At 40.0% G+C, this 18,152-nt stretch overlaps 1 protein-coding gene across 7 annotated transcripts in view; it reads left to right on the top strand.

Moving 5' to 3' along the window:
• LOC126166701 (arfGAP with SH3 domain, ANK repeat and PH domain-containing protein) overlaps positions 1-17,838 on the top strand; it is a 304,337-nt gene extending 286,499 nt beyond the window's left edge. For all 7 annotated transcript variants that reach the window (XM_049920429.1, XM_049920425.1, XM_049920428.1 and 4 more), the window contains one exon: positions 16,074-17,838. In XM_049920429.1, coding sequence (XP_049776386.1) covers positions 16,074-16,298 — 225 coding nt within the window. In that variant the 3' untranslated portion in view covers positions 16,299-17,838. The remainder of the gene's footprint in view (positions 1-16,073) is intronic.
• Positions 17,839-18,152: the final 314 nt, after the last annotated feature.

The raw sequence follows: 18,152 nt of genomic DNA, 5'->3' as shown, positions 1-18,152 counted from the left end.
AGTTTTATTTGTTTCATCACAGCATAAAAGCCATTACCTGTTCTCATCTTTCTCCCCTGATATAAAACTTGCACCAAGCTCCCAGTACATATTGTTAGGAAGTTGTATTCTACAAGTTTTTTTTTCTGCCACATACCATAAAGAAAGTTGATGACGATACCAATTCACTTTCTTCTCCACTTAGCGAGAGAGACCTACACATACATAAACATTTTAATCTGTATTTTAAATACTATACTGTTCCAAGGACAAAGAAATAGATAGGCAGTGTACAAGGATCAGACAGCGACTTTGAGAGAAAAAGCTGACAGGAATTTGGCAAAGAGACGTAGATTTACTGACGAAACAGGTCTATATTGAGTAAGGTCTCTTGAGCCAGAATAAAGGGGCTGAAATGGCAGCTAGGCTCACAAAATGAAAAGCTGATAAAAGTTATCTAGAGAACAGTAAGTAGCTTCAGGCATGGCACTGGAGATTTAGCAAAGTTTGTGGTGCATCATAGGTGTCTGGAAAGCAAAGACAATCACCATAGTGTGGGGATTGAGCAAATGCTCACAGGAAACAATCATTCTGGTCAGTATCAGGAAATGGAGAGAGAACTGTTGGCTCAACTGGCTTCACAGTAGAGCATGGAGGAGCCTTGTCTCAATAAAACAAGTTGTTACATACTCCTCACCAATAGTTCAGAAAAGCTGCAAATTCAATGCTGGGTGCAATCAAAGTAGCCTCAGCCACTAGCTACACATGTCATTCTGAAACTGCACTGTGGCATCTTCCTTTCAAAAAAGAGAAAGTCCCTCTTGTTTCCAGACACAGTATTGCAGAAACAGAACATGAAATAAAAAAAGAAAGTTCTCAGGAGACTGGTAACAGGTCTGTACTATTCACATCCCCATTTGGAAGGTTTTTAATATGTTAGCCAGGTATTCCTGTAGTGAAAACCTGAATGTTGGCAATCAGTATTACAGTATTATTGTTGTACTCATTAATCCAAGTTTTACAGGTTTCCCTTGCCAATTGGAAATGTGCAATCAGTTCTTTACCTAATTAATGTGACAACCAGTATTGTTGTACTCACTGTATTCAGGTTTGACGGGTTTTCCATGCTAATTTGAAATGTGCAATCAGTTCTTTTCCTAATTAATATGAAAATTCTGTAGCTCAGCTGAACCTTCTCAAGACCACAGGCATTGATAATAGTAATAAATTAATGTAGTGGAACACTCATCAGACATTCAACTGGTTATTTTTTTTTAATTACCTGCAAGGTATCCAAAGTTAGGCTTTACGTAACCACCAACCATATGGTTGAGGCATCTAAAAATTGACGTGTTTGCCAAGTTCTCAGAGACTGTCCATCTTCAGGCCTAAGAAAGCATGTGCGCCCACCCACCCAGCCACGCAACAGACACACACACACACACACACACACACACACACACACACACACACACACACACACACACACACACAAAAGATTTCTTACTGTGGAATAGGTGGGATGAACAACATTGAGTAGTTGGATGGAAGGATGGATGACTTCATGGCACGTCTGGGGCAGATAGCGGAAGTTTTGTGTGGCACAAAATTGAGGGAGGAGAGAGAACAGTGCGGGTGAAACAAATTGAGTGAAATGGGAGGGATGGGGTAGAGTTGGGTGTAGCATAGGGACTAACAGGCCCAGATGATTGTGGGATCGATCACTGTCTTGTGAGGACAATTTCCATCTAAGAATTTAAGAGAAGCTGGTTGTTGGGGAAAGTGAAACAGACATTAAAGTGTAGCATGTTGTGCTCAGTGACATCTGATACTGGGTTATATTTTTGTTCTTGGCCATTGTTTCACAGTTTTTTGGTTGCTGTTACTCCAGTTGGATATTGGTTGTACCTAAATGAAAGACTGTACAGAAGTTACAATGGAGTTGGTATATGACATGACTGGTCTCACGTGTGGCCCTGCCTGTAATAGGGTAGGGACAAGAAAAACAGATCTAACTAACTTGGATAAATATTCTTGAGTTTGGCAGCAACAGTTCCTATGAGTTTGGTCTGTATGTTCAGCACTCTCAACATTCTTCACTAAAGCAAAGTTAACATATTATGTTATTCATGGAAATCTGTTGGATCTTTGTTGGACATTAGGGTACTGTTAACTTTTCAGTCATCATCAACAACAACAACAACAACAGCATTATACTAAACATCATAAAAGAAAGCAAATATTCTCTACTGAGTCGGTCTTCAAGGTTGCCTCTAAACTAAATACTGTACTTAAAATATCTTTTATGTCTTTGATTAATATACATTCTGTTCTTTAATTAGATATTATGTGAGCTGTTATATGAGACAAGACAATTCCTTTCTGCCACTGTCACTTGCTACTTCTGTTATTTTTGTGACAGTGGTGGTTGCTGTATAAATGGCCACAATCAGCAGCCATAACTTAGCAGCCTTACTGACATGCTCCCTTACACCAAATAAATGAGATAAAATATCTCTGATGGCAGAAAATAATGCCTCATGTTGTTGATGCTGATTTTCTACATCATTAGCTAGTATGTATGCAGCTGTTATTCATTGTAGGTTAAAACAGGCTTGTTTGAACCCTTCCACTACTGCCATTTCATTCACAGTATCTGTTGTCATGCAATAACAGTAGGAAAAGGCTCTTGCAGAAGCAACATAGACCAGTAGCAGAAATTGATGTCATTGTTAGGTGTAATGTAGTTTTATACACTAAAAAGTCAAATAAACACAACTGTAAGGTCTGTGTTTGGATTCTTCCCTCCTCCCCTCCCCTCCTCTCTCTCTTGTGTGTGTGTGGTGGGGGGGGGGGGGGCACAAGGATGCTTGTATTTACCTTTCCTACATCCTCTTCCGTGTATAGAGCGACCAATTTTTTAAAAATCTGTCGTTGATGTTCAGAGTCTACAAATTTATTTATCCCCCCCCCCCCCTCCCCCTCCCACCTCCGGCCAGCTTTCGAATTAATTGAAACACAGGGCATTTGTTTTCTGACTGTGTCTGTGTCATCTATGGGTACTCAAGTTTTTCCAGGAATACTATTATGAGTGTGATTTAATTACAGTTTTTAATGTCCAATTATTTTGATTGTTATTATATATTTACCTCTTGCAATATGATATTCAACTTTCAAAATGTTTTGGCAACTGTAGTAACATTGGTATTATGATAAGTGTAGAACAAAAAGTTATCAGTGAAATGCCAAACACAGAATCAGCTCACTGATGGAGAGTTACAACAGAACAAGAGTTAGGTGTGGTAGGTGTTAAACTGAACTGGAATGAAGTGATAACCAAGACAGATATGGAGACTGAGATGCAAATGGATAATATATTTCAAATAGGGATGGAGCATATGTTTGATACAAGTAGCTATTGTGGAAAGAAATTGGTATGAGACATGTCCAGAAATTAAGAGTTGTTTAAAAATCGAAAAGACAATAAACTGAATGGTTATAATTAAAATGCAGCTACTCGTGGAGGTCCAGTGTGGGCTGTAATTATCATGTGGCAGCAAAACTTGCAGATATTCTAATGTGTTTTGCTCTGAAGAAAAGTTAGTTCCAAATTTGGCCACCAGGTGCAAATCTGGAACTGTGACAGCAACAAAAAAGTATATAAAGGTTTCCATTTGTAATGGTTTGGAACAGGATGTAGGCGGAAAATGTCAGATGAGTGAGAAAGACATAATGTTGATTTTATTATTACCCACCTCTCACACAGTGTTTAATATGAGCACTGGAGATGTCAATGAGATGCTGCATCTGTAAAATGATGTGATCATCAATTGCAGCAGTTCCGGTGGTATCTGAGCAATTTTATCCTGTATACTGGCCTTCAGATCAGGTAGAGACCAAATGAGTCCCTGGTAAATGTGTTCCTTTAGATATCCCCAGAGCCAAAAGTCACATGGATTCAGATCAGGTAATCTTGTAGCCCATGCACCTGAAAAGCCTCCGAGATAACACATTTGTGAAAGGTTCCTTGAAGCAGACATTTCATGGGGCGAGTAACATGAGGTATTGCCCCATCTTGCATGAAAACAGTGGTTTCCACACAGTTGTGCTCTTCCAAAGTGGGATTCATATGCTGTACAGGGAGAACTCGATAATATGCAGGCATCATGGTACACCTGACAGGCCCCCTTGGTGTATTCTCTTCAAAAATGAATAGACCAAAGATAAAGGTGCTTGAGAATCCACACCACACAGTCACATACTGTGAATGCAATGGCTCTTCATGCATGACACACGGTACAACAGTATCCCAAATCCAGCAATTCTGTGTATTCACTGCACCCTGTAGCATAAAATGTGCCTTGTCATTCCAACAGATATTGCCTGGCCACATGTCATCAACTTTGATCCATGCCAGAAACTTAAGGCCAAATTCAGAGCATTGCTGCACAGATCCTGAGGTTCCAGTTGCTGCACCATCTGGATCTTGTATGGATACCAGTGTAAAGTAGACTGCAAAACTTTCTGTGCTGTTGCCATGGGATGGAAAATGCTCATGTCACTGCACTAGCACTAGCACTAGCACCACATGCTGCATGTTCAGTTACAGCAACAGCAACCTCATCAATAACTTCCTCTGGGGTAGGACACCTTCCTCTTCCAGGCACCACACCAAGCTCACCTGCGTTTTCAAATTTCATTATCATCTTTTTTAAACCATTTAATGATGTCAAGCCTCTCCTCAGACTTTTCAGTCAGTGGTATTCTTCAGTGCAGCACAGCAGTTGCTGCCATCCTCATAAAACAGTTTCAATAACAGCGCAAGGTCTCTCTTCTTGATCACCATTCTGTTCACTCTCGTTATGGCTTGTCAAGTGACAGTGTGCATGTCATACTGTCTTCCAAGCAGTGTACAGCACCAGATTTGCACTTGGTGTACACAATTGGAACTAATTTGTTTTCTATCTTAAATTTTTTCTCATTAATGCATAAGGAGATTTACCAAGTTTTGCTGCCAGACAATAATTACAGCCCACAGTGGAACTGTGTGAGTATCTGCACATTAATTATAACCACTTGGTAGTCATGAAAAATTTACAAATTCATATGTGTACATCAAACATATTTTTTAATGTAATCATCTTCATTCTCAATGCCCTTTGTGGACCATGGAATTAGCTATCTGGTACCTTTCTCAAACAAGTCTCCTGTGCCACTTTGATCTATTATCAGACTGCACTGTCGACCTCATTGTCGGTCATCATCATCATCATCATCATCATCATCTGTTATCTGCTATATTAGCAGGTCCTTTGCCTCTCCATTTTCTGCGATCCATTGCTTCGTTCCTAAATCTGCTGTATGTTGTACTGTCCATCATGTCATCCAGTATCTGGAATCTCTTCCTTCCTCGCTTCCTTTTCCCTTCTACATAACCTTCTAAAACTGTATTGATCAGTCCATCATTCTTTCTTAATATATGCCCAATCCAATTTCTTTTTCTTCTCTTTATTACATCTAGTAACTGTCTTTTCTCTCCCACTCTTCTCAATACCTCTTCATTTTTTACTCTGTCCATCCAACTTATTCTTTCCATCCTCCACCACGTCCATATCTCAAAAGCCTCCAGCCTTTCTCTGTCTTTCTTCCTCATAGTCCATGTTTCAGCACCATATAGAAGAACACTCCACACAAGACATTTTATGAGTCTCTTCCTGAGTTCTCTGTCCAGACCACTGCAGAAAATTCTCCTTTTCTTATAAAACGCCTCTTTTGCCATTGCTATCCTTGTTTTAATTTCTGTCAATAGAAAACCTTTTCCCACAAACAGGAAAATTCAAAGAGATGAAAATCTGAAGGTGCCAGATCAGGGCTGTGATGTCCCAGGGGAATGAATCCAAGAGTTGCTCTGTAGCACTGGTTATGTACAGATGTGCATTTTCATGCAACCATCATGCTTTGTTTATTAGCACTACTAGTCTTTTGTCGTTTATTGCCCACTGTAGCTGTTTTAGGGTTTCAAAATAGTGCACAGCATTGATTGCTTCAGTAAGGAGAATCCTGTTTGGTCCCAAAACACACGTCATGATTTTTCAGGCCAAAACAACAGTTTTGATTTTTTTGCTAATATCGAGGTCACCAATGCAGTGCTGTATTTTTATCAAAGAGCTGTAGTGGGCCATCCACACTTTGCTATCAGCCACAACAGAATCAAGTCACATCCCAGTTCAAACTGCATGCAAAATTCTCATGAAGATGATTGCTGTTGACTTTGTGCAAATCTGTGAACTGTTTTGGTACTCACCTCACACACAATTTTTGAAATCTAAGTCTTACAGTAATGACTGCATGCAGATGAGATCTGGAGGTATCCAGAAACATTGTGTTCATCTCATACAAAGTCAGTCAGTGGTCACCATAAATCATTTCTCAAATCTTGCTCAACGTCACATCAGTCATGATTGAGGATGGGCACTCTTTTGCTCATTATATCATTCTACCAGCTTTAAATTCATGACACCAGTCATGCGTATTAGCACGATTCACCATACCTTTCCCATAAACAGTTTTGATTCTATAAAAATCTGGACCAGCACTTTCTTTCTCCCTCCTCCACCCACCCACCCACCCCCACCCCCGAGAGAAACCATGTTACACGCCTTATGTCACAGCTAGCAGGATTTAGAATACACACACTCATTTCGACTCTGCATTACAAAAAGAGTTTCCAGCCAACTGAGCCAATGGACACACATTATACTTTAAACACCTTTTGCTTGAATTTTGTAGCCTGCCAACTTCATGAGAAGGAAAAAAAAAAATGTAGAGCAGGGGCTCCGTGCTCTTGTTTTCTGGTCATGCCACTTATTATTGACATATCACAAGGATATAGATCAGGTTTTATTTATAGGTGGTCTGGGCAGTAAACATTTTTTACATTAAACAAATTTTATTCAGTAAATTACATTAAGAATGCTGTCTCCTTTCTGAATACATCAGGCTTTACTAACTTTTAAAATAGTTACTATCCAATCACAAGCTGCTTGTATTAGAGCTATCATTTCAAACTATGTGAATAAAGGATGCTATGTTCAGTCCTCAGACAGTTCATTTCCCACAGTGTATAATATAGTTTTTCAGATCTGCATCACAGTGTTGAAGTGAAACATTCAAACTGCACAGAACAATCACGATGTTGTCTCGGAAATAGCTGCAGCATTATATGCATGGACAAGAGAATCACACTTTACCAAAGCTTCTCTGCCACAGTTTCATGCACCAAACACTATGAAATTTGGGGAAAATGTTGTGAAAGTTCCATAATCAATAAACGATGATTTTCAAGAATTTTATCATTGATTTTCATCACCAGTTCATCAATCACAAGGCTAGGCCTGCCACTGTGGTCTTCATCGTAAACACTGGTATGGCCTTGTTTGAAAAACAGGCATCATGTATCACTTGTCTTTCATTCACCATTCTCTTTCCCTATGTATCACAGAGGTCACAATAAATTTCAGTTGGTTTTCAGTTTTCTGCCAACAGAAAACTAACAACAGAATGCATCTCATAAGTGGGGGGATTTTCTGTTGCAGTGCACATTTTATCACATTACAGAAAGCAAAGCAGCAGAAACGCAGACGTCACAGTACCACCAATGGATGTGTACTGAACAAAGGAACATTGTGGCACCAAGATGGCAGCTATAGCCCAGCCCACCACTGTGATAGTCCAAAATGCCCTTTATTTTTTGGATAGCCCTCGTATTTTGGCAAAATTCTAGTCACAGTACTTATGAAATTCATGTTTCAGTGCCAACTGATCAGCCAAAACATTTGACTACCTGCATAATAGTGTTGCTAGAATGCAGTACTACAGTGATTATAAATGGCATGGATTCAACCAGTCCTTGATACGTTTCGGGATGTCTGCACAAAGATGACACAGTTTACATAGACTGCAGGCCAGAAGGTTGTGGGTGCAAGATGCTCCTGAAACTACTGTAGTGTGATTATAGCCACATGATGTGGACAGTTATCTTACTGGAAGATGCCATCACCACTGGGGTGACATCAAGCATGAAGGGATACTCTGTCATCAGATCTTCCACAGATTGTCACTTCTCCTGCTTTGCAGAGTGGGCAAGCCTCTGACCTCCATATACCGTGACTAGGTGTGGGTGTCCAACACCTTAACACCTACTCGTGGCTTCATAATCTTTCAGCCATTTCCGTGGATGCTCACGAACAGCCGACCAACTTCACTATTTCTGTGGTGGTTGTTGCTAGGTACCACACCATCTCTGTGAAAGCTGCTCCTGTCAGTGGGTTTCCCTGTCTGTGCCCCATATCAGCACCAGAATGTGTCTCCATCTGTCTCTACTCCACTCATATAATTTCCTTATTGCATCACATGCTTGCTCTGCCACCAGGTTGCATTCAATCTCTCAGAGGAGAGTGGTCAAATTTTTTGGCTCATCAGTGAATATACAAGCTTAAGTGACCTCTGTAAATTTCTCCTCAAATTTGAAAAGATCACTGTAGAATTGCTGTGTGTTTTGACTTTTAGAAAATTCTTGAGTGATTTTCTCATTTACTGCTATTTGTAACAGACACTTTAGTTCCAGAAATATCAAATTTTTTGTTTTTACCAGAAAAATGTTTCCAAAATTACTGTGCAACAAAAACAAAGTGGCACAAGGCTTAAGGAAGCCTCCTGCCTACCAAATGGTAGCAAACAAACTGAACTTCATCTACTTCTCCTATACTAAATAGGCTCTTACCTTTATTTTATCTCTGCTAAAAGCATTGACCTCTTCTGAATTGTAAAAGGTGACCTTTTACACCCAAATTACTGTTTAAGCTGTCAAACATATGTCTATTTTAACAGTATTGAGAAATGATGAGTGATCAGTATTAGCCTTCATTAAATTTTAATGCTCACTCTCAGTCCAGAGTTTTCCGTTTTATCCTGCCTCCATCTTTGTGCCTTACCCAAAACCTTATTTCATTAGATAAACTGCTCTCTGCAATTTAACTGCACACATGTCAATTTTGATTTGATGTTACTCTTTGTTGTTCTGCCTCATCATTTTTGTACATGCTGTGTTGGTTTGTGCTTAAAACTGTAAAATAAATACATTTTGAATATTACTGGAGGCTAATCTTCTTTGTTTTCTTACAAATCATGGAAGGAGTTAAGTAGATGCATACTCTCCTGCATGATAAGTAATTAATGTACAGATAATTTCCTTATTTATCTTTTCTGTTACATGTAATAATATTATGAAAAGGGTAGTTGCTATTCACCGCGTAGCAGAGATGCTGAGTCGCAGAAAGATACACCAAAGAACTGTCAGAAAGTTTGCTTTCGATTAACAAGATCTTTGTCAGAAATAGAAAAAAGAAAAAAAAAACCACACACACACACACACACACACACACACACACACACACACAAACAGTCTCTGGCTGCAGGAGCCAGACTGCGAGGAGCAGTGCATTTTGGGAGAGGCAACCGGGTGGCAGTAAGGAGGAGACTGGGACAGAGAGGGGGAGGGATAGCAGGTTAAGGGTGGGAGGCTGGTAAAGTGCTGCTGGGAGCATGCAGGGATGAGGTGGAGACTAGGGCTGCTAGATGCAGTCAGAAAATTAGACAGAATGTAGAGAGGGGAAGTAGTAGAAAAGGAGAGAAGTATAAAGACTGGGTGCATTGGTGGAATAGAAGGCTGTGTAGTGCTGGAATTGGAACAGGGAAGGGGCTTGATGGGTAAGGACAATGACTAACAGAGGTTGAGACCAGATGGTTACAGGAACATAGGATATATTGCAGGGAGAGTTCACACCTGCACGAATCAGGAAAGCTGGTGTTGGTGCAGAGGACTCAGGATGTGAAGCAGTCACTGAAATGGAGAATGTCATGTCAGGAAGCGTACTCAGCAATGGGGTGGTCCAGTTGTTTCTTGGCAACAGTTTGTCAGTGGCCATTCGTGCAGACAGACAGCTTTTTAGTTGTCATGTCTATGTAAAATGCAGCCAGTGATTACAGCTTAGCTTGTAGATCACGACTGGTTTCACAGGTAGCCCTGACTTTAAGGGGTTGTTGATGTTTGTGACCGGATTGGAGTAGGTGGTGATGACAGGCTGTATGGGACAGGCCTTGCATCTAGATCTGTTATGGGAATATGAGCCATGAGGCAAGGAGTTGGGAGCAGGGTCTGTGTAGGAATGGATTAAATGTTTTGTAGGTTCATTGGTCGGCAGAATACCCATGTGGGATGGGTGGGATAGACAGTGAGTAGGACATTTCTCATTTCAGAACACGACGAGAGGTAGTCGAAACCCTGACGGAGGTGGTTGGTTTGAAATCCATTGGGCGTTGGGAAAGATAGTGTTCAATAGTGGTAAGGCCATGGACATTAGGGATGTTAGTGTAAAGGGAGGTCGCATCAGTAGTGATGAGCAGGGCACTATGCGGTAAAGGAACAGGAACTGTGGAGATTCGGTGGAGGGAATGGTCAATATCTTTTATATAGGAGGGTAGGTTTTGGGTAATAGGCTGATGGTGTTTGTCTACGAGAGCAGAGATTCTCTCAGAGAGGGCACAGTAATCAGCCATAAGGGGGCTTCCTTGGTGGTTGGGTTTATGGAATTTAGGAATCATGTAGTAGGTAGGAGTGTGGGGAGTGTTAGGGGCGAGAAGGGAGATGGAATCCAGGAGAGGTTCTGGGATGGGATTAAGGATTTGAGGAGAGACTGGAGATTCTGGTGGATTTCTGAAATGCAGTCACTGTGGCAGGGCTTGTAAGTGAATGAATCTGACAGCTGGGCAGAGTCCTTCTGCCAGGTAATCTTTGCAGTTCAAAACAACAGTGGTGGAGCCTTTGTCAGCAGGTAGGACTATAAGGTCAGGATCAGTTTTAAGGGGGTGGATCATGGATATTCTGCAGATGTAAGGTTAGTTTGCTTGTTGAGGGATATGGGGAATGATGGTGAGGCAAGGTTTGAATTTAAGAAATTCTGGAAAGTTAAAAGGGAGTGATTTGGGGGCAATGGGGGTGGATCACAGTTGGATGGAGGATTGAACTGAGTCAGGCAGGGTACAACATTGGTCTTTGGTTGAGTCTGATTGGTAGGGTTTGTGATGCAAAATTGTTTCCACTGTATGGACCAGGAGAAGGAGAGAAGGTCTTTAACAAGTCCAGCATTATTTAATTTGGGAGTGGGGCAAAAGGTGAGGCCTTTGGAAGGGGCTGATATTTCTGCATGGCTAAGGCTTTTGAAGGGAAGTTTCATGGCTGTGTTATGGGTCTGTTTAAGATCTGGATTCTGTGTGGTGGTGACAGGGAGTTTGGAGTATTGGGTAATTGTAGTAGGTCCGTGAGACAGGGTTTGTCAGCTATGAGGGGACGTGAGGGAGGTTTGGAGGTTGTTTTAGAGATGGTAGACAGTGGTAATCCAAGGCGGGAGTAGGAACTGAGCGGGTTGGAGAGTTTTTTGATGTGGCATTGAGCATGTTACTCTAGTTCCTGGAGGGCAAGAGTTTCAGTGTGTGTTATGGGATCCAGAAATTTGGGATCGCATAGCAGGAGAATTTTATGGATCGAGAGGAGTTCTGGGCCTGATTGATATCTTTTTGCAGTACTATGTTGGTGAGAGCTAAGGACTAGTAGAACCTGAACAGATGAAGGTTATTGTGGAAGAAAGGGTGGCAGCAGGAGATGGGTCATTTGATGATAAGACCACTTGCAGGGATTCCATGAGCCATGCAACAATGCAGGAACAGTATGTGGGGCTGGGTTCTGGCTAAAGATAAGAAACCTTTTCTGTATTGACACAGATGGAAGGAGCAAGGATCCATGATTGTGGAAAAAAACTAAAAAACTTAGAGTAACATCTGAAGGAATTTGCAAAAAAAAAAAAAAAAAAAAAACAAAAAAAAAAAAAAAAAAAAAACACTTGTGCAAAATCACGGAAGGATGAAACAGATGAAATAAGGGGAAGCAAGATGAAATCTAAGGGAGTAGGTTGATTGTAAAATGCAAAAACCAACTGAAATTGGCGTGAAGTCACAGTGATATCAAACCTGTCCTCCTATGTAAAAGATACCAACCATTTCCTCTATCAACTCTCCACACTTCCTGTTCCTTTACCACACAATGCTGTACTCATGAATATTGATACCACTTCCCTTTACTCTAATGTCCCTAATCACAATGACCTTATTGCTATTGAACACTACCTTTCCCAATGCCCAATGGGTTCCAAACCAACCATCTGCTTCCTAGTCACCACGACCAACTAATCCTCACCCACAATTACTTCTCCTTTGAAGGCATTGCCTACAAACAAACCCGGGGTACAGATATGGTCACCCACATGGCACTGCCCTATGTCAGCCTATTCATGGGCCATCTAGAGGAATCCTTCCTAAATATCAAGAATCCCAAACCCCTCATCTAGTTCAAATTCATTGATGACATCTTCATGTTTTGTATCGAGGGTGAGGGCACCTTATCCACATTCCTCGAGAGCCGCAACACCTTCTCCCCCATTCACTTCACCCAGTCCTACTCAGCCCATCAAGCCACCTTCCTTGATGTTGACCTCTACCTCAAAGATGGCTATACCAGTAGCTCTGTCCATATCAAATCTACCAACCACCAGCAATGTCTCCACTTCGACAGCTGTCACCCATTCCATACCAAGAAGTTCCTTCCATACAGCCTAGCCACCCATGGCCATTGCATCTGTAGTGACAAACAGTCCCTCTCGAAATATACTGAGAGTCTCTCTGAGGACTTCACAGATCGTAATTACAATCTCAAACTTGTACAGAAACAGATCTCCCATCCTTATCTTTTCAGCCACCCAACATCTCCCAAAGTACCAGCATCTGCTCACAAAGGAGCATTCGCCTCGTGACTGGTATCACCCAGGACAGGAAAAACTTAATTACATTCTCTGCCAGGGTTTTGACTACCTCTCGTCATGTCCTGAAATGAGAAATGTGTAACCCACTATCCTATCCACCTGTCACACAGTGGTATTCTGTCACCCACCGAACCTACACAGTATCCTCATCCATCCTTACACAGCCCCTGCTCCCAACTTCTAGCCTCCCAGCTCATCCCTGTAATAGAACTAGATGCAAAACCTGTCCCATACATCCTCCCATCACCACCTACTCCAGTCTGGTCACAAACATCAACCATCCCAACAAAGGCAGGGCTACCTGTGAAACCGGTTATGTTATCTACAAGCTAAGCTGCAATCATTGTGCTGCATTTTATGTAGGTATGACAACCAACAAGCTGTATGTCTGCATGGTTGTCTGAGAAACTGTGAGCAAGAAACAACTGGATTACCCTGCTGCTCAGTATGCACCAACACTAGCTTTTCCGATTCGCACAGGTGGGAACTCTCAATGTAATATATCCTATATTCCCATAACCCTCTGGCCTCGACCTCCATTAGTCATTGTCCTTACCCATCTAGCCCCTTCCCTGTTCCAATTCCAGCACTACACAGCCTTCTATTACACCAATGCACCCAGTCTTTATACTTCTCTCCTTTCCTGCTACTCTCTCTCTCCGCTCTCTGTCTAATTTTCTGACTGCATCTAGCAGCCCTAGTCTCCACCTCATCCCTGCATGCTCCCAGCAGCACTTTACCACCCCAATCCCTACCCTGCTATCCCTCTCCCTCCCCCTCCCCACCCCAGCCTCCTCCTTACTCCAAACTGGCTTGCCTCTCCCATAATGCACTGCTTCTCACAGTCTGGCTCCTGTTGCCAGAGACTATGGGCATGTGTGTGTGGGGGGGTGGGGGTGGGGGGGGGTGTCTGTTTTTTGACAAAGGCCTTGTTAGCCGAAAGCTTTTGTTGTGCCTTTCTGTGACTCAGCATCTCCGCTATATGGTGGGTATCAACTACCTATCATTTTCTGACATTGTTACATTCCATCTTGGATTTTCCATTGTTTGATTTTCTGTTATATGACTTTATATCCTAGTATCCATTTGATTTTGTGTGTTATATTAATCACCTATATTAAGGAGACTGTGTGTTATAAACAGTATATTTAAAAAATAATTATTTTGTTCCCCATTGGAAAAATTTCTAAAGTCTTTTATTTGTCATTTGTGGTCCAGGGTGGTGTGTCATCTGAGTGTATACATGAGTAATTAATTGGCTAAGAAATGTGAAGACTAGCTTTTCATTTCTAAACTCAGCAGTAATCTTGTTGCTAGATCTTTTTCACATGTTGGTCATTAATGTGTATTTATTGTGTGCTTTACATATTTTCATTGGTTGTTAATGCATATATGTGCCTGTAGTTTAGAATTACCATGTCTTAGTATTCAAAGAATTGGCTTTCTGTATTTTGCTGCGTAATTGAAACCTGAATAGGAGTATTAAATGTTGTGAACTGTACTCATATTCAATTTATTGTGCAGAGCTATAACATTTTTGGAAAAATTAATTTAAGCAATTATTTATATAATCTAAGATTGCATTAGAACAAAGTACAATTTAAAGAGAGTTAATTATATAGTTTTGCAGTTAAAACAGTTTAAATTGAAGAACGTCACATCATCTGCATGGGAGCTCAACAGGGTTCACTCCTGTGCTGTACTATTGCTGTACATCAATGATTTTCCATTGTGTTTGACTCAGGAGACAGAATTGGTCCATGCTGATAAATAAGCAGCAAATTATGTTTTATTATGAAAGTGATTCACTGGTTTTCCAGAAAACTCATAACAGAAGGTTTAATTTTTAAAGAAACGTACCTCACTCAGTTTTTTACGATCAGAAATATATCAGATCCATTTAATATGCTGTGATAAGAAGATTGCAATGACACCACGAAGATGAAAATGGAAACTAGAAAAACACATGTACAGTGTTTGACATGTTAATGCATTTATATTCAGCTAATTTTATTTCTCTCCCTGTTTGCTTTAAGAATGCTATTCAGTCTCGTTACACATTAGTTGTTCATAATTATCTGGCCATGTTAATAAGTGCTGATACACACACATGCACACTTCAGAGAATGCATGAAAATGGAAGGCCACATATAAATTTGCATTTTAATAAAATAATAGAAGAATATGGTGTATCCATCAAATTTCAGAAATCCCAGGTGCTCTGCAAACAGGCTGAAATGTTTACATGTAAAATTAAGTAATCCACTGACAAAACTTCTGAACATGAATCATTAATATTATTAGTACCGTTTCCACCATGGCTCCCAAATATAATGACTAATCATAGCAATGTACTAAAGTCAACATGGTTATGGGGTTTGCATCAACAAATACATGTGGCAGAAGGGACTGTCCACGAGCATAAAGATTATTACATTAATAGATTACAATGCAAGTCCCATAAAATTATCCACCATCATAATAAAAGTAACATGGGAAACAACTTTACTCACATAAAACCAAATTATTTCATAGGCATAAAGTGTAGCCTCTCATATATCAGAGTCATAGATTCCCCAAGGAGGTCAATAATGACAACATTATTACTGAAGAAAATACCCAAAGACCTATTTGAAATAATGTAAGAAACTCTGAATGTTCTTAAATACAAGGTGACACAGAACACAAAGAAAGTCACGTAAAGAATCTAACACCATGCATCAACTCTCTTTTACTTATTGAGAGAGGAGAGACAGACAGAGTGAGAGAGAGAGAGAGTGAATGAGTCTGGAGAAATAGTACTGTCCTGACTAGCAAGAATCAAGAATGCGGTGAGGCAGCTCAGCTTTGTTAACAGGATCAATGCAACATTTATTTTATGCAGAAATGTAGTGAAACAAAACAAAAAATAGGAAGCATATATGCAGCTTCATGTTGTAGTGGATGACTGCAGAATTGTCGCAAATAATGTTCTTATATTCTTGCATGTATGAATTAGCGATTTTGTTTTAAGACTTTTTGGTTCATGTTGTCTAATACATTTTGAAACATTATTCTTAGTTTTCGTATTCTGAGTGCAATTAATGTAAAAACCTGAATGTGTGTTTGAATAGAATGTGCTTGCTACTGTGTTTTAACTAATACTAATCCTGTCACACACAGCCAACAACGTCCACAGCCATCCCTGCACCGGCGCCCCGCCGTTGCCGTGCGCTCTACGACTGTGAGGCCGATAACGATGATGAACTTTCCTTCAAGGAAGGAGAGGTGATAATTGTAACCAATACACAGACAGATGATGAGAACTGGATGGAGGGTGAAGTGGAAGGGCAGCCATCACGAAAGGGGATGTTCCCTGTCAGTTTTGTTTACATGTTATCAGATTGAGTCTGTTGAGCAACTGTGCAACATGTCATACTGCATTTTTGAGAAAGCTCTATTTTTATTGTGGTCAGTAAGGCTCAAATATAGCTTTTGTGAGGAACTAAATTTATGCAGGCCTCTTCACTTCTCACTTTAATACTCCAAATTCACTGTGCACTGACATCCTTATCGTTGATGCCCTTTTATGCTATTTGTGGTGGCTGTGATGTACAACTTGCCCACAGAAGCAGAGTGGCATTTAAAATTTGTTGTAACAGCTATACCCTTGTTCCAAATGTCATTTTTGTCCAGTGCCATAAGAATAGTGGATAATTTGCACAGTTGATGTCTGTGTTGCTGTTGACTAGTCATGAGGGTGCAAGACTTTAAAGTGCTTTGTAGAATATGTGTATACTCCACAGGTTACAAAGATGTACTCAGAAACATACAAAGAGAAAATGAGATAGTCAAATATGTAATATTTTATTAATGTAATAGTAAATTTTGGATAGCAAAGTAGATATTCAGAGTAATATATTGAGTATTGTTGTAAGCTGTTGCCATTGTTGGGACATCTTCAGAGATCTAATCCCTAACATTTCCAATCACACTGGGGTACCAGAGCTGTTTGCAGTAATTTCTTTGCAATAAAATTAATTATTGGCAATGTTATTTTCCTGTTATGCAGTAAAATAATGTAGACAATCATTTAATTGAGTGGTTAAAGATAATGGAGCTTGTTGGCAAACACGTAAAACTCAAATTTCTCAGCTTGATTGGTGTGACTGTGTAGGACCGCTGTAGCTCTTCACCCCAGCCTTGCGAGTCTTATAAAGAATGTGATAATATTTTGAATGTTGTTAGTGTAAATCCCATAACATAAAAAAATGTTGAGTTCCTTTTTATTTTTGTTACTTTCATTTTATAAGAAAAGTCATAAGCACTCAATGCTATATATAATTATTTTTGGATGTAGATATACAATAATGCTGTCATTTAGTAATAAGTAAATTACCACAAGCTCTTTTTGAAGTACCAGTAGGTCTGACCTTTAGTCATTTGCTGTATTGATAAAGTGCTCACAATTAAATTGCCTTGGTAGTATTTTACAAATGCTACTTTGTAAGAAGGGCCTACATTATTTGTCCTCAATTACACTGTAAAATCTTTTGTGCCCTATGGGTGACCTGAGAGAAATTGGGTACCAGACATTCTGATGTCATTCAGCTTGGGGCGACTATGTTTTTGAGTGCTTATTGTATCTTGAAATATACTTATCATTTCAGTTGAAACAATGAAAAATACATTTGCTGTATACTAAAAGTAGATCACACAGGAAACCAAAAGAAAAAAAAAAGCTGTCACATAACCTACCCTCATTGCTGCTTCCACCAGCCCCTTCCTGCTTACCTTCCTTCATCCCCCTCCCCCTCCCTCTCACAGTAATATACCTTATTTTCTCTGCCTGTTGCATTTAATTATTAAAACAATTGAAAGGCTCGACAATATTTTGATCTTCTACACACCCTTCTCCCCCTTCCCTTAGCCCCCCCCCCCATGCCCCACACACACAGATAAATAAAGGATTAAAACTGATTTTGCAGTTTCTTGAATGGGCAAGTAGTGGCCTTCATGTGATGCTATATTGGCAATGTAGCACTAGAAGATTAATGAGTTATCTTGTTTTTCTTATAAAAGATCAAAAATAATGTTACTTTCTCAAAACCAAAGATTTTGTTTTTTATCTGCATACAATTATATAAATGTTACTGTACATTTTCTGTATAATATTAAATCTAACGTGTGTAAATATTGTCTAAAGGAGTAGTCCTAAGCCATATTTTTATTGTAAATAAGTAATACATATAAGATAAATAT

The sequence above is a fragment of the Schistocerca cancellata genome, chromosome 1 (assembly GCF_023864275.1).
Source record: "Schistocerca cancellata isolate TAMUIC-IGC-003103 chromosome 1, iqSchCanc2.1, whole genome shotgun sequence".
Classification (NCBI taxonomy): domain Eukaryota; kingdom Metazoa; phylum Arthropoda; class Insecta; order Orthoptera; family Acrididae; genus Schistocerca; species Schistocerca cancellata.
The sequence above is the reverse complement of the archived record's forward strand: the minus strand, read 5'-3'. Positions and strand labels throughout refer to the sequence as shown.